This window comes from Gobius niger (assembly GCF_951799975.1).
Source record: "Gobius niger genome assembly, chromosome: 22".
NCBI classification, from domain to species: Eukaryota; Metazoa; Chordata; class Actinopteri; order Gobiiformes; family Gobiidae; genus Gobius; species Gobius niger.
Genome location: NC_136873.1, coordinates 16,562,474 through 16,584,610, shown reverse-complemented (window position 1 = coordinate 16,584,610; position 22,137 = coordinate 16,562,474). Strand labels below are relative to the sequence as shown.

The following is a 22,137-nucleotide window of genomic DNA, read 5'->3' as shown; positions in this document are numbered from 1 at the left end:
ATTGTCGCCTCAAATGCATGGTTCAAGAGCGCACGTCGAGTAAACAAAGTACGAACCTGCAGCAGCGCCATGTTCTGTTTCTACTCTAAAGATTGAATGATCCGAGAGGTAATATAATGATACAAATGCTTTCTTTGTGATTATTAGAGTTTGTATTGTCTGCAGTGCCGTCACAATCAGTGTTTTAGCTTATCAGGGTGTTAGCAATAGCTTGTAGCCAAGGCCGTGGGAACCCAGGGTGCTGAGGGCGATGCAACCCCCCTGGTGGATAGTTTGTGAACTGCAGGCAATATGAACCGAGCACATTTTCCCCCAGTCCAAAAGCTTCTGGAAAAAAGGTGTGAAAATAGCAACAAAAGTGAGACGAAAACAAGGATGAAATGAGAAAACATTAACAAAAAAGTGACAAAAAATGTACAAAAAATGTACAAAAAATGTACAAAAAATGACAAAAATTGACAAAAAATTCACACAAATTGACAAAAAATTGACAAAAAAGTAAGAAAAATTTGACGAAAAATTTCGAAAAAATGGACGAAAAAGTGATTTGAATTTGACAAAAAAATGCGAATAATTTGACGAAAAAGTGACCAAAAAAATTGAAAAAAAATGACAAAAATTGACAAAAATTTGACCAAAAAATGACGAAAAATTGCGAGAAAAAAAGGACGAAAAAGTGATTTGAATTTGACAAAAAAATGCGAATAATTTGACGAAAAAGTCACGAAAATGTGACAAAAATGAGACGACTGCCCAACCAAAAAAAGTGATGAAAAAAAATCTGATGTGAGGAAAAAGATCCATTTAGTTTTGTAGGTCTTTCAAATGAGGCGTTGCACTGGCCTACAGGATTTGGGTAAAGCTGAACTGGAGAAAATGCTCTCGGTTCAGGCGGGAGTTAAGAGGTTAATAAATAGGATTTATGCACAGAAAAAGTATTTTGGGGGTAAATTTTGATCTTGAGTCTATTTCTGCTGGTTCACTTGAGTTTGACGAGTCGGCGGCCATTATTCTCACTATGTACGTAGTTTACAAACACGGCTCGCCCTCTGTGTCCTATTTCCGCGACACAGGACTTTTATATTTGAGATGTTCAGTTAAGGATGTATTGTTTGACTCATCCCCGCCCCGGACGAAATGCTTCTCAGGAGTCCCGACAAAATATGGTAACTGAAATTCTGTAATGAACCCAATTTTCACGTTTTGTTCCACATTTGAACTGATTTAAAACAAGCTAAAGTAATAACCTGTTCGTAATCATAACCCGAAATGTTCTCCCTTTCTTTCTCCAGGTTCCCTTCTTGTCCTCGTTCGGTTTAAAGTGCTCGTCTAACACAGGCTTAGCATTCCCCACATGCAGGTAGTGCAGCGTCCGTCCTGAGCGGAGGTTCCCTGAAGAGGCCCACTCTGCAGTTCATGAGGATTGGTGTGATTTTTTTATAGCGAAATGACGATGTCGATCTGTTTTTGAGTTTGTGCTCTTTGTTAAGGTTGTCCTTGTGAGTCCACCACGAAAATGTGCTTTAACAAAGTGTCTCCGCTCTGGCTGGTAAAATGCCTCGGACTTCAGAAAGGATGATATACTGTTTGCTTTAGCCTCAAGTACATTTTTACATTTTCTAGATCTGTTACTCATCAAAGTTGTGTATTAAAAAGTGTTCCCATAATGCGATAATTGGTTTTGATTGGGTTTATATTGGCCAGGAGATTATACTTGGAAACATTTTACCAACCAAAGAATTGTACGTTGTGCTTTCCACTTTAAGAAGGTAATAAGGATCGATGATGAGCACGTGGTTTTGGTTCATGATTTGTGCTGGTGGACCTTAACTGGACCAGAGATGGTTGAAAGTGTGGAATCGTTATGGTACCGTTGGTGGAAGGAGGAAGGGTACGCTGGGTCGTAAGCGGGGTCTTAGCTGGGCTGGGGGCTGAGGGCGGGCCAGGCCAGGGTGACATTCAGCTGCTGGTTGTGCTGGATGAGCGAGGTGTGGCGGTAGTGCAGGACCAGTTCTCGGAGGGAGGGGTACATGTTGTAGGGCTCCGCGAAGCCGAAGCCGGTGGAGGTGTGGTAGATCACGCAGTGCTTCACGTCCCCATCCACACTGGAACACAAGGGGGGGAGGGACAAAAAGAACAATATTTATGTATCCTGTGGTGAAAGTGGTAGAAGGGGGGGCGTGGCTTCGCCGAGGGGGAAAATAGAATCTTTAGAGAAACACAATTTTTCACTCTTTTAAGCCATTTTCTGGTGGAATATCAACTCATTTATCACATAAATAAAGTCAAGTGTAAATCGGGCCCACATAGATATTTTCTCACAGCACATTTTTCAGTAGAAGTGAAAAAACGGCAGTTGTAGCTCGCGCTAGCTAACCGTTAGCACTAGCCTGATGCTAACAAGTAGCATCAAGTTAGCATAGATACAGACGGCATCTCTAGAATCGGCCATATATGGTCATTTTTGAAAACAGTTAAGGGCGAAAACAATTTTGAAAACATCTAAACTTTGTCTAATTATTCAAAAACTACTGTAACAAATGCTGAATTATGAATATAGTTTTCTACTAAATAAAGAAACAAAGACATGGAGAGGAGCAAAGTGGTTCAACAGCCCATAAATACATGAATAACGGAGAATGCTAACTTGATGCTACATGTTAGCATCGGGCTAATGCTAACGGTTAGCTAGCGCTAGCTACAACTGCAGTTTTTTCACTTCTACAGAACAATCTGCTGTGAGAAAATATCCATATGGACCCGATTTACACTTTATTTATGTGATAAATAAGTTGATATTCCACCTGAAAATGGCTAAAAAGAGGGAAAATTGTGTTTCTCTAAAGATTCTATTTTCCCCCTCGGCGAAGCCACGCCCCCTTCTATGACGAGATGCCGTCTGTATCTATTCTCCGTTTTTTTTATGTATTTATGGGCTGTTGAACAACTTTGCTCCTCTCCATGTCTTTGTTTCTTTATTTAGTAGAAAACTATAGCAAATGCTGAATTATAAATGGAGTAGTTTTTGAATGATTAGAGAAAGTTTAGATTTTTCTCCAAATTGTTTTCCCCCTTAACTGTTTGCATGACCATATATGGGCGATTGCAGCGATGCCGTCTGTATCTATAGTAGTAGCACAATCTTAAATATCTACTGAAGCAATGACTACAGTAGATATTTCGGTAATGCAAGAAGAACAAAAAATTCCAGCGCCTGCCCAGGTGTACTGTGTGTTTCCAATGTCTTGATGTTTTCATATATGTGCTTTGCCTTAACTTAACCTGATTGTAATTTCACATGTTTTCTTTTGTAAGGCGCACTGAGTTGCCTTGTGTGCGAAATGCGCGGTATAAATAAAGTTGCCTTGCCTTGCCTTGCCTCAGGCCCCAAATTGGCAGAACCGGCCCTATTGTAAAACGCAGCCACTCACACGACAGAACAAGCGAAGGAGCCCTTGTGACTCTGGCTGTCCCGGATGAGGAAGGTCCCATCCCGTTTGCCCCTCAGCAGCTCCTCGGCCTCTTTCCTCCTCATGGCGCCCACGTACCAGCTGCTGTCCTCCTGGTCAGGCTCGTCCGCCAGCGTATAGGGGCTGGAGAGGGAGAGGTTTTTTTTTTAGGAAGATGCCACAAAGCTGATGACTTTTCTCCTTCCACGATGAAGACCGAATTAAGGCATCACAAAGGTCACATACAAAACTAGCCAAAAATCTCTCACCTCAAGTCTAACCTTAACCTGTTCAGGACCGCCGTCCCTGATCAGGGACTGATTCCAGTTCCATTGACTTGCATACAGTATTTAGGCAAATTATATTTCGACCAATATAGACATGTGGCACAGATTTTTAAACAGGCAATTCTCCCCAAAACATCTATTCCAGTCATGGAACACCATCACATACATCAAAACATTAATTAAGGACAGAAAAATAAAATAAAAAAATCGAGCATTAAAATTAAGTATTTCTTATCCATATTAAATTATTTTTAGTCCAATCATAGGCTGACTGGATTTTTTTGGTCCAAAATACTCAAGTAAAATATAATTCAACAAAAATTTCAACAAAATACTCTTTTTGGAAAATTTGGCTCATTATTTTCAATTTTCACGGTCAGAAATTAGCTAAAAATACTCCACAAATGAGAAAATCTTCTTGTAAACAATTTTTTGGGCAATTCCAGCTCTGTTCCCTTAATCCTAATGACTAATCTCTTCAAAATGAGCCATTTCCCAAAGAAATCCATTGATATTTGAGCTGGCAGTGCTCAGTGGGTGCCAGAAGCACATGTTAGCCACATGTTAGCCACATTAGCATTTAGGCACAAACTTGTCTAAGATGTCCACAGTGGACAGTGGTACATCTGAGTAGAGGTTCATTGTCTCTGTCCAACAATCTGCCATAGTCCAGATCAACAGTGAATGAAGACGTGTAAAAGCTCTTTTCTGAGTAAACAAGGCGGCCATTTTGTTTTGGGGGAAGGGTGTGACTGAGATAAATATGGAAGAAAAATGACCCACTTCGTTTTGCTTCAATTTAGTCCATTTTTTGGAGGTTTGTCGTAACAGCTGCACTTTGTTTGACAAATTTGTGAAAATATTTTTGCTTTTAGAACATTTGTCACTTTGGAGAGGTTTGTGCACAATGCTAATAAGATGTAGCACCAAAACACTGAAAAGTTTACAAATCCAACATACTTGGACCTAGACTTCTGACATTTTGCACACATGCTGAGGACCAGTAAGGTTACAACTGTACTCAATTTGCAGTGTGTGCTATGAAGTATATTTTAAGGAAAGATATTTCAGTTTATGTGTAATTTTTGATATATATAAAAAAAAGCTATATTTGTATTAATTTTATAACTAAAGAACCTTTTTACATGTTTTTGTCACAATGTCGTTCTAAATGTACAAAGAAGCTGCTTCTTGTCCTGATTCCTATGATGGTTCACATTAGCAATTTGGACAAAGTATGTTGTTTTAACAGTAATTCTAATATGGAGAAGTGACTGTTTAGTTAAGCCAGGCGAGAGTCCATCAAAATAGGTGGTCCTTAACAGGTTGTACCATGCAAATTAGCTGAATGTGTGTGTTTGTAAAGGGCAGTTGAGATTTCTGAACACTTACTCTTCTTCATCGTTCTGAATCCCGAGCCACTCATTGATCTGACTCTGCTTTGTGCCCTGCTGGATCAGCCATCTGCAATGAAACACAACTGTTGGTGCCGTGCAGGGATCGGCCCACGTAGTAGATTTTCTGGACTGGGCTGATTTATTTAAGGGATGTTTCAGTTCTATCTCCAGAAGCTTCTCATGATGAAAGTGTAAGACTGGTTTTGGCACACCAGCGTTCTCGTCTTTTTGAATTCAGGAGTGGTCAGTTAATGTAGAGCTGGTCTGTCATATGCACTTTAAATGCAGGGAACACATTCCCTACAGAAACTTTTCTAAAAGTTATACTGTATATGCTTTAAACAGAGCAGGCACAGGCTCTTCATTACTGCGTTTTGACAAGTGGATTCACTTTTCAGCCTGTAACGCGTCTTGGGCCTAATGAAGATAGAAAAGTGCTTTATAATTTGACACCATTCATTAAATTTAAGAGAAACATATTTCTTCTGGTTGACAACGACAAAAATAAAATAAAAAATAAACATAAATGACTTAAAAGTTGCTCACAGCAGATACTGATCCCTGATTTTCCTGAGCTGGACCAGGTCTGGTTTGAGGTTGTTCATTTTTTGGTCGACCTCCGAGTACGCCCGAGCCTTCGTCTGCAGCTCGTCCTCCAGCCTCTTCTTACTGCTGTGGATCTCATCCACTTTCAGCTGCAGCCCCTCCGAGTCCTGTGTCCTGAACACATCATGCATCATTATTACTTTAAGACATTGTTTTTACTAGGGACGTGGATGGATTGCAATACTTTGTTCTGCAACACCAAGAATCGATGCATCGCAAGTATCGCAATGCTTTCAATACTTCAATAGTTTTTTTTTTCAGTTTCAGCACTTTGTTACATTTTGTGTGAATGCACCTTTCAATCTAATCACTTCAGTAAATGTTAAAGCAGTACCTTCTTTAACCAATTTTTCAGCAAATTGGGTCAAAAGAAGAATTAAAAAGAGACTACATCAGGACCAAAACAAGATAGTACATGTTAAACTAAAACTGAACTTTTACACATTTATAAGTTCAATGCATTGTTTGTTTTTTGGCTGACTTTAGTGATGCTGCGATATATTTCGTGGCTTCTTGCAATATTGCATCAGCTAATATCGCAATACAATACTGCTTCCACGTTGCATTTAGAGTAGAGTCAGAACAGCTGTAATCGGAGCTACTATTTCTGTAGTTCTTTTGTTGACGTTGATATTAAGGCGAGACACTGCAGGTGAATAGGGAAAAAATTTGTATTTACAGATATCAATTTGAAACGTTTGCTGTAGATTAACTGGCATAAATGTGAGAAAAAAATACACTGCAAGTTTTCTGTCATTTCATCTTTTCACATAAGAACAAGGTGTTTTATGCCTAAAAATGCCCCAAATTTCCCATCTTTTCGGCGACGAAATCTGAATAATGGATAGAGCTACATTCAAATTTATTGTTTCATTTTATTGATAAATGAGTTGCCAATACTTTTTCAGGGGATTTTGGATTTGTTTAGTTTTAAAATAAGCTGTTTTTAGTGGAAAAATGTGTAAAAATGTAATTTTCGCCTCATTTTTTGACATTCAAAACTCAATAAATGGGGCTTAGGGATTAAATAATGAAAAATCCCTCAGAAAAAATCTTCCAAATATCGTTCAGTCCAAGGCTGGAAAATGTGAAGTCTTTAGGTCCGACTGACGTGGACATAGTGTCGCCACAATTACAGAAAAATGTGTTTTGAGAAAAAGACCCTTGAAATTGCATTCTCCCATATAAGTCTATGGGGGAACATTGAATCAGCGCAATATTTAAACATGTTATTGTGAAGATTAGGTATATTTTCTGTTTCCAGGTGAAAGCTTATATGTTCAGAGACCAATGTGGCCCAAAACCTGAAAACTGAAAAAATTGAGTTTTGCCTGTAGTGTCTCCCCTTAAGTTGTCATGTGCTCCGGGTGCGACTCAGGCCTCCAAAGTAACAAGAGAGCTGGGAAGGCCTTTAGTAGAACCAAAGTAGCCTGTGCCTGTCACTGTGAAAGCTGTAGTACTATAGCTGATGCTCTGGTGTTTAAAGGAGCTTAAAATGCTGAGAAATACTTAATGTTAATGTCCCAACTTCCCCGTCCATTTCCAGGAACAGATGCCCAGTGATGATCTATAAGCTTTAAAATGTGGAGAAAAGTTTCAGGTTCTGTTTATGGTGCATAACAATTCAGGAGGCGGAAAAAAAGGATTATACTCGAACCTCTAAAATGCCGTGGAAAAACGCTAACATCAAAATTGACTTAATGAATCACTTCCTGCATAAAATCACAAATGACTTTCTGTGGTCCTTGGAGCCGGATCTGCACACACTGCAAAGGGTTGAGGTCAGGGTAAGAGTGGACACTTACTGCTCGGTGCTGCTCAGGGACAGAAACATGTCGATGTATTCCTTGCTGTAGCGCTCGTGGGTCTCACACTCCTCCTCGAAGATACGAATGATCTCACTGAACGCCTCGATGGCCGTCCTCTTGCTCTGCAGCTCCTGGAACAGCCAGGAAGACTCACTTCAACATGGTGTCTTCTTGAGTGCGTGTGCTTTCTGTTTTTTTTTTCCCTCTGGCAGTTTGAATGTTTAGGTGTCGCCAGGGGAACGTTTTTAGATTAGTAAACTAAGATGATGGCTAATCTACATCTAATTTGCTGTGGCAGTGCATATACTTGTAATACATTTTTGCACCACCAGAGACCGCCAGGGCACTCCCAGACATTTGTATTGTCCACAAGAAGTCGTCCATCTCATCCCAGTTTTCCAATATGAAGTGGGGAAAAAAAAAAAGGCCAGCGTGGGAGCACTTTACTATCGAGAGTGACGGGGCAAAATGCAAGTATTACAATGCAGTGCTTAGATATACTACAAGTACAAGTACCATCTCAACAGCCAACACCCGGGCATCATTAAAGAAGTACTATGTAAGCTATAGGCACAAAACTCCCCTTTCTCGTTATTGTTAAAATGTTATGTTGTTAGCGCGCACACAGAGGCCACTACCATGACCACAATTTACACAAGCCTTTGTCATTTTAGATTTTCCATTTTAATCATTTCCAGCCATTTTATCATAATTTTACCAAGCACTCACCAGTACTTTGCCATTTTACTATTAATTTACTAAAGGGTCATTATAACCAACCTGCATAACTTTTACGGAAACGTACTACCGTGCTCTGAGCTAGAAGACTGTCAGTGCCCACTGCAATCCATTCAGGACTTTCACTCTCTTCAGTGTAATGTCCTCTGGGAGGAAAGTGCCCATCAGGACGACACCAACAAAATAGCCCCAGAAAGACTCTATACCAGGGGTGTCCAAACTTTTTTCATGGGGGGCCACATGTTGGAGCGTACACGGGGTAAAGGGCCATGGGTCGGTAGTTAGTTCCACGAAACCTTCGAGTAGCAGAGGTTTGAATTGTGCCTCATGCCTTTATTTATGCTGAAAACCTTAATGCCAGCTCTGTCTCACAATAGAATTGTGGAGAATTATTACATATTAAATAAAAAGGACAATCTCTGATGATGTGAACTGATTCAGCAAGCAGCCCGAGGGCCACCAAAAATTGGTCTGAGGGCCACATTTGGGCCACACCCCTGCTCTATACAAACGTATAGCATTTACAACATCGGCCAGTGATTATTGTCCAACTAGTCCAGCTAGGCTAAAGATTCGGCTCGATTTGAGTCTCAGTTAAATGACAGCCACTGTCTTCTAGAAGCAGTAGGGCAGTGGCACAACACCTGGCCAGCAGGTTGATGACTCTGTGCACCATTTCTAGTTGACCTTTATCTGTCATTAGCGAACAGTTAGCTCCGATTAACCCGAGGTGAGTTCAGACTGAACTGCTGTTAAGGTTAAGGTTTAGGTGCTTTATTTGTCAATGTTACACTGTACATTGAAATTTGTCCTCTGCATTTGACCCATCCTGCGACCCCCCCCGTTACGTTTTTTTACTCATTAATTGTCCGTGAGAGTAAATACTACACTGACAGAAAAGACAAAGGGACAGAGGGATATTGTTCATCCAGTTGCACAATGGAGATCATTTTTTTTCACTCAAACTTGGCTGTAAATACTGTTTAAGTGATGCTAGCCCACAGTTAGATTTCCCCATTAGCCTGTTAGCTTCTTTGTGATTCTATTAGTGTGTAATGGGGCCTCCGACCCATACGCAGCGAAGATGCAATTGTGGTTTTCTGGCCAGAGACAGCAGGGGGAGATGATAGATGAAAGCTGTAGATGTGGGCCCCCATATATATGCATACATTTACTCCATGAAGATGAAACATTCTGGGTGTCGTAGTTTGAAGTTGGCGCAGAAATCATAGGGGCTGCTTTTGAGTTTCTTCCACTGTCCTTTTTTGTTGTTGTCAAATTGTGTAAGGTTAGAAGGATTTGGATAGAATAAAGACTTAATTTAGTTTTAATCACACGTGGAGCAGAAAAATGACTTTGGACCTTACAGTAAGTGATGTTTTCTACCTGTGATGTCTGGTTGAACTCCTTGAGCAGGGTGTCGTACTCTTTGCTCTTCTGTTGATACCGATCCTGAAACATCTTGAGCTGCTCTCCAACTTCATTTATGTCCACTTCCATCAACACCTCAAAAAAGATAGAGATACAGAAAAAGGAAAAAACACTAACTTAATTTGGTTTGTCACTTGAGACTCACCTGCTGGTATCTGGACACGGGGTAGAGTAGCCGAGTGTCCAGTTTGGCGTTGTACTGAGCCAGGGACTTGTGGTGGTAGAAGTGGATGAGGTCCATGACGGAGGAGAAGCCCAGAGGCTCAGAGAAACCATACTTTCCCTCGCGGTAAAAGATCCTTATCAGTCTGTTGGTGCCATCTTTTCTGTGAACACAAAATCAAAGCGCTTACTTTACAGTCCATTTACGAAGCGCTTTTTCAGCCACTCTTGGGCTCTCGTACAGCTTTTTACTCTGTCATTCATGCTCCAGTGTGCTCTTGTCAAGCAGATTTGCTCTTACCTAAGTGTTAAGGTATATTCCCCTTCAACTCTGCTGGAGGAATCCCGCACGAGGAATGTGCCGTCAGGAGTGTTTCGCATGATTTCATTAACCTCCTCCCTGAAACCACCACCAGAATGAAAAGTTATATTTGGCACTGTGAACAAAGCAAGAGGATGGATGGATGGATGGATGGATGGATGGATGGATGGATGGATGGATCATGGATGGAATGGATGGACAGTTGGATAGATCGATGGATGGATGGATGGATGGATGGATGGATGGATGGATGGATGGATGGATGGATGGATGGATGGATGGATGGATGGATGGATCATGGATGGAATGGATGGACAGTTGGATAGATCGATGGATGGATGGATGGATGGGTTGGGTGGGTGGATGGATGGATGGATGGTTGGATGATGGATGGATGGATGGAATGGTTGGAGGATGGATGGATGGATGGATGGATGGATGGATGGATCATGGATGGATGGATGGATGGATCATGGATGGAATGGATGGACAGTTGGATAGATCGATGGATGGATGGATGGGTTAGGTGGGTGGATGGATGGATGGATGGATGGTTGGATGATGGATGGATGGATGGAATGGTTGGAGGATGGATGGATGGATGGATGGATGGATGGATGGATGGATGGATGGATGGATGGATGGATCATGGATGGAATGGGTGGACAGTTGGATAGATCGATGGATGGATGGATGGATGGGTTGGGTGGGTGGATGGATGGATGGTTGGATGGTTGGATGGATGGATGGATGGATGGATGGATGGATGGATGGATGGATGGATGGATGGATGGATGGATGGATGGATCATGGATGGACAGTTGGATAGATCGATGGATGGATGGATGGATCATGGATGGACAGTTGGATAGATCGATGGATGGATGGATGGATGGATGGGTTGGGTGGGTGTGTGGATGGATGGATGGATGGATGGATCATGGATGGACAGTTGGATAGATCGATGGATGGAATGGTTGGATGGATGGATGGAATGGTTGGATGATGGATGGATGGATCATGGATGGATGGGATGGATGGATGGATGGATGGATGGATGGATGGATGGATGGATGGATCATGGATGGACAGTTGGATAGATCGATGGATGGATGGATGGGATGGATGGACGGATGGATGGATGGATGGATGGGTGGATGGGTGAATGGACGGATGGATGGTTGGATGATGGATGGATGGATGGATGGGGTGGGTGAATGGATGGATGGATGGGGTGGGTGAATGGATGGATGGAATGGTTGGATGGATGGATGGATGGATGCATCATGGATGGACAGTTGGATAGATCGATGGATGGATGAAAACATAGCTGTTAGCTGCCGAGTCACTAGAGACAAATACATCGAAAACACTGTAGTGTCAAACGGTTTAATGTGATCAATAATTCCAGTATTATACCTTTATACCTTAACAATATGACATCATAGTCTTGCAGTCTATATGCGGGATGTCGTGATCCAACATTCAGTAACGGTATCGGTAGCTGATACAGGTATTTTGAGAGTATCGCAATAGATCGGATTTAAAGACTGGATCGGTCATGAATCTCTAAAAGATGGATGGGTGGATGAATGCATAGATGGACGGATAGATGGTTGAGTAGGTGGATGTACCTGGAGATGTTGCCCCAGTACCAATCTGCTTCGGACAGCTCAGAGTCACATGTGCACAAGGTACACGCTGTCAGTGCTGTTGGGGTCTCAGCAAGTTGAAGATCTTGATAAATAGATTTATTAAAAAAAAGAAAAGAAAAAAAGGGACATCTGTTATTTAGGTGTTTAACAATAGATTTGTTAAGAAAATAAAAACACATCTTTTATTTGTGTGTATTTGCGTCTTTATAGGGTCTTCCTATCCTTGGAAAAAAATATGAAAAGGATTGTACGGTATTTCGGGTGAGGCTTTACTAAGATGCGTTTTTCAGATACTACTACTACTACTGCTACTACTACTACTACTACTACTACTACTACTACTACCACCTACCACCACAATAAAAGTACTGTAGGAGTAGGAGAAGCCGTATTAGTGAAAACCTTCAGGAAAAGAGATGCAGTTTGTTTTCCTAAGAGAATTTTAAGCTGTGGACAATGGAAAACTTTTCAGGAAAACTGAGAATATTTCTCAAAAAACACTATATAGAACATTATTCTATGGCCATGCATCGTTTTCTTAGACTCTTGTGCTTGTTCAGATAGAACTTCATATTCTCTAATACTCTTGGACGCAGTTAAAATGTGCTCTCCATCTTTGCAAATCAGGATGTTAGTAAATCTTTCAGGCCTTAGTGAAAGAACATACCTTCATCTTTGGCTTCCGTGGCTGTCATGGCTCCGTTTAGATGAACCAAGGAGAGGTTGGATGGAGGCTCACCGTCGCACTGGTCCATGCCTCGCTCCAAAGACTCTACAACAACAACAACAGCAACAAGCCGTGAAGACTAGGCTGCAGCCGTATCCCAGAGCGCTCTGCTGCTCCCTCCGCCGCTCCGCTCAAATATATCATTGCGACTGTGTGTGTTCGGACTGGCCAGCTGACAGGTGACACAGTCTGCCTGCCTCAAATACCGGGAGGGGCTGCGCTCAGCACCCGGGCCTGCTCCCAGCGCCCAAGACCTCGCCTTGCCTCGCCTCCGTTCGCCCACAAAACAACAGCTGTGCGGGGAGATGCCCTGACAACCAGAGCTGGGAGGAGCATCCAAAATATGTATTCAAGTAAGATACTGAAATCATGAGAAAAGACAATAATTTGCTCCCATGTTTCATGTGCTGAACTCAAAGGCTTTTTCTATTTACGCAAAAGAACGATTTCTCTCAAATATTGTTCACAAATCCATCCGCACTCACAGGCATATTAAGGCGAGACACTGCAGGTGAATAGGGGAAAAAATGTATATTTACAGATATCAATTTGAAACTGTTGCTGTAGATCACTGGCAGAAATGTGAGAAAAAAATACATTACAAGTTTTCTGTCATTTTATCTTTTCATATAAGAACAAGGTGTTTTATGCCTAAAAATGCCCCAAATTTCCCATCTCTTCGGTGATGAAATTTGAATAATGGATAGAGCTACATTCAATTTATGGTTTCATATTATTGATGAATGAGTTACCAAGACTTTTTCTCAGAGGGGATTTAGGATTTCTTGTTTAGTTTTAAAATAAGCTGTTTTTTAGTGGAAAAATGTGTAAAAAATGTAATTTTCGCCTCATTTTTTGACATTCAAAACTCAATAAATGGGGCTTAGGGATTAGATAATAAAAAATCCCTCTGAAAAAATCTTCCAAATATTGTTCAGTCCAAGGCTGGAAAATTTGAAGTCTTTAGGTCCGACTGACGTGGACATAGTGTCGCCACAATGACAGAAAAATGTGTTTTGAGAAAAAGGCCCTTGAAATTGCATTCTCCCATATAAGTCTATGGGGGAACATTGAATCAGCGCAATATTTAAACATGTTATTGTGAAGATTAGGTATATTTTCTGTTTCCGGGTGAAAGCTTATATGTTCAGAGACCAATTAGACCCAAAACCTGAAAACTGAAAAGAATGAGTTTTGCCTGTAGTGCCTGTAGTGATAAGGCACAAAAAGACACTGTGTGAAATGCTCAGTTTTGCTCTATTGGGGGGGTCTAAGGCGGGTCAGAACATCAGTCAGTATTTTAATAGTACTCTTATTGGTACTTGAAAGGCAAAAACTAATAATATTGCCTATACATAGAAACAGGCTGTATATATAGGCAACATAGGCCTATATTCATTGCTCTACATTTGGACCCAATTTATTTCCAATTTGAGCATACTGTATATTTAATATGTGGGAGGTAAAATACAACTTTGGGTAGACTTGGCTTTAGCTCTGGGAGGGAACCTAAAGGGGGGAAAAAAGCTTGTCACAGTCAGATTGTGTCCAGTTAGTCAACACCGGCTCGTGCTGAGGTGCACATGGGAGAAAAGTGGCCTTTCTGCCTGTTCAATACAAGGTTGTTATGTTTTGTTTTCTAAAGCTTTTTCCAGCGGGTTAACGGCAGAGGCTCGGGGGTTTCTTAGTTTAACATAATGTGTCTTTGACGTGGCTGGAGGCACAGCGCGGGGATGTGCCCTCTGTGCCCTCTGGGTCGTGGGGATGAACAGATCCGATGCAGGGAATGCATCCATGAGAGGGAGGGAGCCTTTTTAGTGCTCATTTGAGCTTGCGATTAGCGTGGCGACGCACCGACCCCGTTAAGAAGACCGTCATTAAAGGAGCAGGCCACCGTTTTTCCATACTGAGATATGTTCTTACCTGAGCTTAGACGAGTTGATGCGTACCTAACTTAACTATACAAACAAAATCTATGCCAAGGCTTTCCCCAGTGTTTAAAGTGAAACACCTAAAACTCTTAAACAGACGCTGATTAGCACTTGTGGCTAGCGGCTAACGTTATATGAAACTATTATAGGCTGAAGCTTTTTGATGATGAGAAGATGAAAACAAGCACAACACAATTTTAAAGCAGTACTAAGTAACTCTTGCCAATAGAGGCCATCAGCGCCACTGCAGGTGTTGTGGCGTGTTATGGTTTTTTACTCATTAATTGTCCGTGAGAGTAAATACTACGCTGACAGAAAAGACAAAGGGACAGAGGGATATTGTTCATCCAATTACACAATGGAGATTATTTTTTTACTCAAACTTGGCTGTAAATACTGTTTAAGTGATGCTAGCCCGCAGTTAGATTTGCCCATTAGCCTTTTAGCTTCTTTGTGATTCTATTAGTGTGTAATGGGGCCTCCGACCCATACGCAGCGAAGATGCAAGTGTGGTTTTCTGGCCAGAGACAGCAGGAGGAGATGAAAGACCCCCCAGTCATCCCATTAACACTATTACCCCCAGAGGGACTACGGAAAGGAAGATGTTGTTAGCATTTGGCCTCTCCCAATGTATTCCTATAGCTCCAAACGGGGGTGAAGTTGGAAGCTAACGCGCTCTTCCAGACCAGACAGGTACATATAATCTCGTCTAAGCTCAGGTGTATATCATATAATCATAGCTTATCAGTTCAGGTGGACCAGGTGGACCGTTACGATGCCGGATCTTGGTACCCATCCAGGGGCGGACTGGCCATATGTCCAGTCTGGAAGAGCACAGAGGGGCCACTGGCTCTAGGGCCACCGGTCCCGCCTCAACCGAGCTTTACCCAAATCTAAAAGCTAGAAAGAAAAGCATCAAAATAGCGAGAAAAAGAGGATGAAAACATAAGGAAAAACACGGACAAAAAAACACAACAAAAAATGATAGAAAAAATAATTAAAAATTCAACAAAATGCAACAAAAATGCGACAAAAATGTGACAAAAAAGAAAAAAAAAACATACAAAAGGTGACACAGCAACAGCGCGAGGAAAAGGGTCAGCTTTGTGGGATCTTAGCTTTCAAATGAGGTGTTTACACAGCCAAAAGAGGACAGAATGCATTTGGTTTAGGCGGGTGGTAAGAGGTTAAAATATGTATTTGTGGAAGTGTCACAATTACGCTAATTTGGGCCAGGCTGGTCAGAGTCCAGGGCAGTTTTTCAGTCCCAGTCCGCCCCTGTACCCATCCCCCGAATGAATAAGACCCAAGACGGTAGTTGCTGTTCTCAGACTTACTCCAAGAACTTCCAAATGTTACTCAAGTACATGCCACTGAGTACTACGCTCCCCTGCTGACGCCTCGCTCAGCCCTGTCACATGTCAAAGAAATAAAGTGGTTCGGATTGTTGGCCCGCGTCCTGCTCATGATGGTGGTCGGCAAGAGGCCAACGGGGTGAAGCCATAACATCTGCCACGCAATCTAGATACTGTATGGCAGCCATTCCCAAAGTCTGGGACATCGTGGACCCCGTGTTGTTCAGAAAATCTCACGGGCCCCCCAAATCATAATGGTTTACTCCAAAATGACATTAAAAGTAACATCGAGCAATGGCAGTCGGCTATATACTGGTTTAAACTGGTGCATTTGTCCAGATACATGTATTTTTCCATTCCAAAATGAACTTTTTCTCAATGTACTTGTTTTGCAGACAAGCTTTGGGGGCCCCCCTGTAGTGCTTCTGAGACCCACTTTGGGAACCACTGCTGTATGGCATTAAAGGCGGAGCAGATTAGGCCAAAATCATTCAGATCCCTATTAGACACCAAAAAGAAAAAGTGTCCAAAAATCAGCAGTAATCTTCACTTTACTGTGCGGATGCCAAACTACTCCTGGTATTATTACGCCTTACAATATAGTTCCCCCTTTTATCCGCTTAGAAAATCCACATTGTTTAATTTTGTGTAATTATACTTTGTAGTGGAACACTTCACGTAACAATATTTAAATAGGGAAAACGTGGAAGAGCTTGGTAGCTTCTATCTTGACCTGTTTTGGAGCTATAGTGGAGAGAGGGAGAGGCTAAATGCTAACGCCGTCTGCGCTGTGTTTACGTGACTGAAGGCACGGGTGAAGATCAGACAGGTCCTAAAGAACTCGTCAAAGCTCAGGTAAGAACATATCTCAGTATGTAAAAACGGTGGCCGAGCATGTATTTCGGAAATTAGGCCTTTCTGGAGTGGTTTGTTTTTTTTCTGGAACGATTTTTCAATTACTAATCCCTTGCCTGATTTAATTAGACAAAATAATCCCTCCCCGGGCTCCATCAATTGTCCCTATTTCGTCACCACAAACTCAAGAAAACTTTGCCCATTTCAACACGTCATCCCCCTAATTATTTCAGTAATCTTTCCCGTCATGACATGAACTTAAGATCTCGTCTTTTTTTCCCCCCGCACACATAAGCCGTTACAAATCCACGTAAACCCGAATAACGCTTCCCGCAGAAGAGCTTCAGTGCCGGGGCTGTTTGCACTTGCTGTAAGTGATCCCCGGAGTTCTTGCGATGGCACGCGGCCGTAGATGCACTGAATCGCGGCTGCGGACAGCGCCGTGTGTGTCTGGAATTGCAGCAATGCGGCGTAACTTTAGAAAGGGCATGATGAGCCTCCTATTAAGTGCCTGTGAGCATTAACCTGGCATTAAACCGGCCCAAACCTGCCCCAGTTCGCCCAATAAACCCGAACGCAGGCCCGACGCAGCTGCTTGTTCAGCCTCTCTGTGGCACAGTCAGAGTTTAAACATGACACAGGCGTAACTGAGGGCTTCAAACCTGCTTTGAGGCACCTTTCATGTAAAGGATAATTACATGAAAAAGCCCATGCTGTTGAAAAAATCACCACAAAATCGGAACTTTGCCAGGGACCAGACAGGGGCGGACTGGCCATATGTCCATTCTGGAAGAGCACAGAAGGGCCACTGGCTCTAGGGCCACCGGTCCCGCCTCAACCGAGCTTTACCCAAATCTAAAAGCTAAAAAGAAAAGCATTAAAATTGCGAGAAAAAGAGGATGAAAACAAAACAAAAATGTGCCGGAAAAAGCATTAAAAAAAGTGACAAAAAATGTGATGAAAAGTCAACAAAAACACGACAACAAAGCAACGAAAAGGCCACAAAAACGTGACAGAACCAAAACAAAAAATGATAGACAAAATGTGACAAAAATTCAACAATAATGTGACAAAAATTCAACAAAAATGTGACAAAAAATCAACAAAAAAGTGACAAAAATTCAATAAAAATTCAACAAAAATTCAACAAAAATGTGACAAAAATGTGACAAAAATGTGACAAAAATTCAACAAAAATTCAACAAAAATTCAACAAAAATTCAACAAAAATTCAACAAAAATTCAACAAAAATTCAACAAAAACACAACAAAAAGGCACAAAAAGTAATAAAGAAACAACAAAACTATGACAAAAAATGCGGAGACTTGACAAAAAGTTGCAAACACTTTGTAGGTCTCAGCTTTCAAATGAGGCGTTACATTGTTGCTCTCCAGCCGAGAAGCTTTTAGATTTGGATAAAGCCGAACTGGAGAAAATGCGCTCCGTTAAGGCGGGTGGTAAGTGTCACATTTACGCTAATTTGGGCCAGGCTGGTCAGAGTCCAGGGCTGTTTTTCAGTCCCAGTCCGCCCCTGGGACCAGATAGTGATCATGAATCCAGCCGCAGGTGGTGATGTAAACTCTAGGTGGGGCTGTTGCACAGAGAATCAGACCTACAACAAGGCAAAGGTTTAAACAGCAAATAACTACATAACATCATTCAATCTCTTAACCCCTGCCTTGTGCTCATGTTGTCGTCACTTTTTTGTCCAATTGTTTGCCAGAGTTTGCTGCTTTTTCACCACTTTTTCGAGGTTAAACAGCAGACTATTATCTAACAATGCATTCACCCAAAGTACAATGATATGAGAGCATAAAGGAGTTGTTCATGTTCTGCTAAAGCTAACAACAGCACTGAACACATGTGAACTGTGGCGTAAACGATTATTGAAAAAATAAGAATCACAATTATTTTTGTCATAATTGAAATCCCGATTATTCAAACGATTATTTCTTGCCTTTAAAAAAGTCTATCTTTGTTTTATTTATTTATTAATCAAAACACTACACTACACTTTATGTTTTCTGGACAGTCATAAAAGTACAAATGATTTCAAGTACGCCTTGATTAAAGAGAGGTCCCTGTTTCACACCTGCCCCCTGCTGGCCAGCCCTCACACCTGCGCAAGCAAACTGAGCAGCGCGGCCTGATGACATCATCACACAGCGGCGTTTGTTTTTATGTCAGACAAAAGCATGAGCCACGGCACGAGAAAAGCGAAGGGAAAATAATCCCAGCGGCCTGAAATAATGCAAGTCTGCTTTACAAAAAAAAAAATAGGAAAAATAAATAAATAAAATTAAAAGCGATTTTTTGCGATTATGCTAATTTTGTAATCATTTACTGTTGTAATCGTAATTGAATTTCGATGAATTGCACAGCCCTATAAACAACGGTGTGCCAGTGCTTTCACCGGTCACCTGAGGGCGTCGCTTAGAGAAAAAAGGGGTCAAGGCTGAGGCGCACTGTGCTACAAACAGCACTCACTACAACGAGTGCTTGCTGCTTCCTCTTCCCTCTCGTTTTGACATTAACATTACACACAGCACACTCGAGCATTTTATTAAGCGCTCGCAGGACAACTAGCTACAAACTAAACATATCGACGGTCCAGCTTTAATGCCGGTATTAAAGAGCAAACTCCACACCGCAGAAACGTGATCAAAACACAAACACAACATTTTCTCCAATTTGGCTTTACCCAAATATGAAAGCTTCTTGAAAAAATCGTCAAAATCCCGACAAAAACAGGAAGGAAAAATGAGGATGAGAACACAACAAAAAAGCAACAAATGAGCAATGAAATAGTGACAATAAGTGGCAAAAAAACCAATGAAAAAGTGGCAAAAATGCAATTTTAACGGGCAAAGCTAAGTGCGGGCTAGCACCACTTTAGCAGTGTTTACAGCCAAGTTAGAGTGAAAAAAAAAAGATCTCCATTGTGTAATTGGATGTACAATATCCCTCTGTCCCTTTGTCTTTTCTGTCAGCGTAGTATTTACTCTCACAGACAATTAATGAGTAAAAAAACGCAACATGCTACAATACCTGCAGTGGCGCTTGTGACCTCTAGGGTCAGAGTTACTTAGTACTGCTTTAAAAAAAGGTCCACTGAAAATGATTGTGCGACCCGCTCTGAGAACCACTGTATTAAGGTGCGTCCACACCAAACGCGGCCAGGTTTACATGGAAAATACACGGAGGACGCGCCTCACGGAGCGCCAAAATATCCGTCAGCGAGGCACTCGTTTTGAAGCTTTTCGCGCGTGGTAAGCTTTTGACGCGCCTCCAGGGCGTCCAGCGCAGCCCACGCTAGAGTTGGGAAATGTTGAACTTTTTGGAGAAATTTGCAAGCGTCGACCAATCAGGAGCTTTCCCCAACAGTGACGTACGCTGTAGCTGAGCCACCGGGGCAGATTCTATGCCGGAAAACAAGTCACGGAGGTGAAGCTTCATTGTGAACCGGAGCTACAGCAGCTCTGTGACTTTTACAACGACACACTTCAGTGTTTCTTTACCTAAACACCAGGATTAAAAGCGGCGACAAGAAAACTTATTTCAGTGGCTGAATCTGCGCTGGGAATTTGTTTGGGCCTCGAGGCTGACGATGACTGTTGTAGCGCCAGCAGCCAGAGTGTGACAAGCGTCTGACTTTAGGTAAGCGTCTATGGGCTTTAGCCGCGTTTTTGACGCCCGAAAAGCGTTTGGTGTGTACGCACCTTTAAAGGAATAGGCCACCGTTTTTACATACTGAGATATGTTCTTACCTGAGCTTTGACGAGTTCTTTAGGACCTGTCTTCACCCGTGCCTTCAGTCACGTAAACACAGCACAGACGGCGTTAGCATTTAGCCTCTCCCTCTCTCCTCTATAGCTCCAAAACAGGTCAAGATAGAAGCTACCAAGCTCTTCCACGTTTTCCCTATTTAAATATGGTTACGTGAAGTGTTCCACTACAAAGTATAATTACACAAAATTAAACAATGTGGATTTTCTAACCGGATAAAAGGGGGGACTATATTGTAAGGTGTAATAATACCAGGAGTAATTTGGCATCCGCATAGTAAAGTGAAGATTACTGCGCGAATTTTGAACTACTCCTGGTATTATTACGCCTTGCAATATAGAGAGGCTAAATGCTAACGCCGTCTGCGCTGTGTTTACGTGACTGAAGGCACGGGTGAAGATCAGACAGGTCCTAAAGAACTCCTCAAAGCTCAGGTAAGAACATATCTCAGTATGTAAAAACGGTGGCCTATTCCTTTAAACAACATCAACAAATGACTTTATTGATGTTTTATCTATGCATGTGTGATAATAGTGACGCATTAAGTTTCCCCTTCAACATTTTTATACAACTGAATGCTTTTTGGGGGAGGCTACTCACTGGTTAGCACACCCTGTTTATATAATATGGGGAAAAATTCATTCTTAGATATTTTTTTCTTATCTGAGGTTGTTTGGAAATAATTAAATGAATTTTTCCTGTAATAACAGAGTCCAAAAACTGAGACCCGCTCCCCCGTCCTTACCTCGGTCTGCTGGTGAACTCTCAGGCCTGGTCCTCGCATCACTCTGTGCGTGTCTCTGCTCCGCGACAGGCTCCACCGGATTATCTCCGCTGCGCTCGCTCTCCACGTCCCGGTTCCTGAGATGGAGGGACGCGAGCTCTGACGTCACGCTGTCCTGCAGGCGCCCGCACTGGGAATCCGCCATTTTAATCAAGCCGGCTGAAACGCGCGGGACGGAACGCGGGTTCCTCGGTCCCGGCGGGGCGAGTCGAGGTGAAGAAGCAAAACCTGGAGGGCTGAGTTTTGCGATCGCAGGAGGGGGGGGAGAAAAAAAGTCACATAGTATCAGCTCTTTGTCGGATTCATGTTTCGGGGGGGGGGGTTTCAGGGCCGCCCCGCGTCGTGGAGGTAGAGCGTGTTCGTGGCTGCGCTCGGCTCGCGGGCGATTGGGGCAGACGCGGCGCAAAAAGACATCTCCGGTAAAAAACAAAACAAAATCCGAACCCGCCGATCAGCGAACGAGTCGTCCCATGGATTCAACGCGAACGGCCTCCGGAGACCAGAGAGAGGCCGGAGGTGGGAGGGGAAAACGGTTTGTGCGGTTAAACATGACGAAGGGGTTTCCCCGTTAGAGATGAGCGCGTTTCTTCATCTTCAATGACCTTAAAAGAGACAAAGCACAAGGACAGAATGAATAAAAAAGCAAGGGCTGAGCACCTTTAAACGATACACTGCAAAAAGTGCCCGACTAAAAACAAGGGGAAAAAAATCATAAAATAAGACATTTTGTCTTGTTTTAAGGAAACAATTCTGCCAATGGGGTCAGCATTTTTTTCTTGCTAAGAATTCTTATTTCTAGAATATTTTTCTTCATAAAACAAGAAAGAAACACTAAATTTAAGC

The 22,137-nt window shown here is 42.2% G+C and overlaps 1 protein-coding gene across 1 annotated transcript; it reads right to left on the bottom strand.

The window, feature by feature from the left end:
- Window positions 1-1,668: 1,668 nt before the first annotated feature.
- LOC306981350 (phosphatidylinositol 3-kinase regulatory subunit gamma-like) lies at window positions 1,669-21,439 on the bottom strand (the record flags this gene model as incomplete). Its single annotated transcript, XM_079580942.1, has 11 exons — window positions 1,669-2,105; window positions 3,432-3,593; window positions 5,129-5,200; window positions 5,680-5,853; window positions 7,545-7,678; window positions 9,672-9,791; window positions 9,862-10,042; window positions 10,180-10,278; window positions 11,835-11,937; window positions 12,523-12,627; window positions 21,256-21,439. 11 exons carry the CDS (start codon window positions 21,437-21,439, stop codon window positions 1,916-1,918), a joined length of 1,524 nt encoding a protein of 507 aa, XP_079437068.1. The 3' UTR covers window positions 1,669-1,915.
- Window positions 21,440-22,137: the final 698 nt, after the last annotated feature.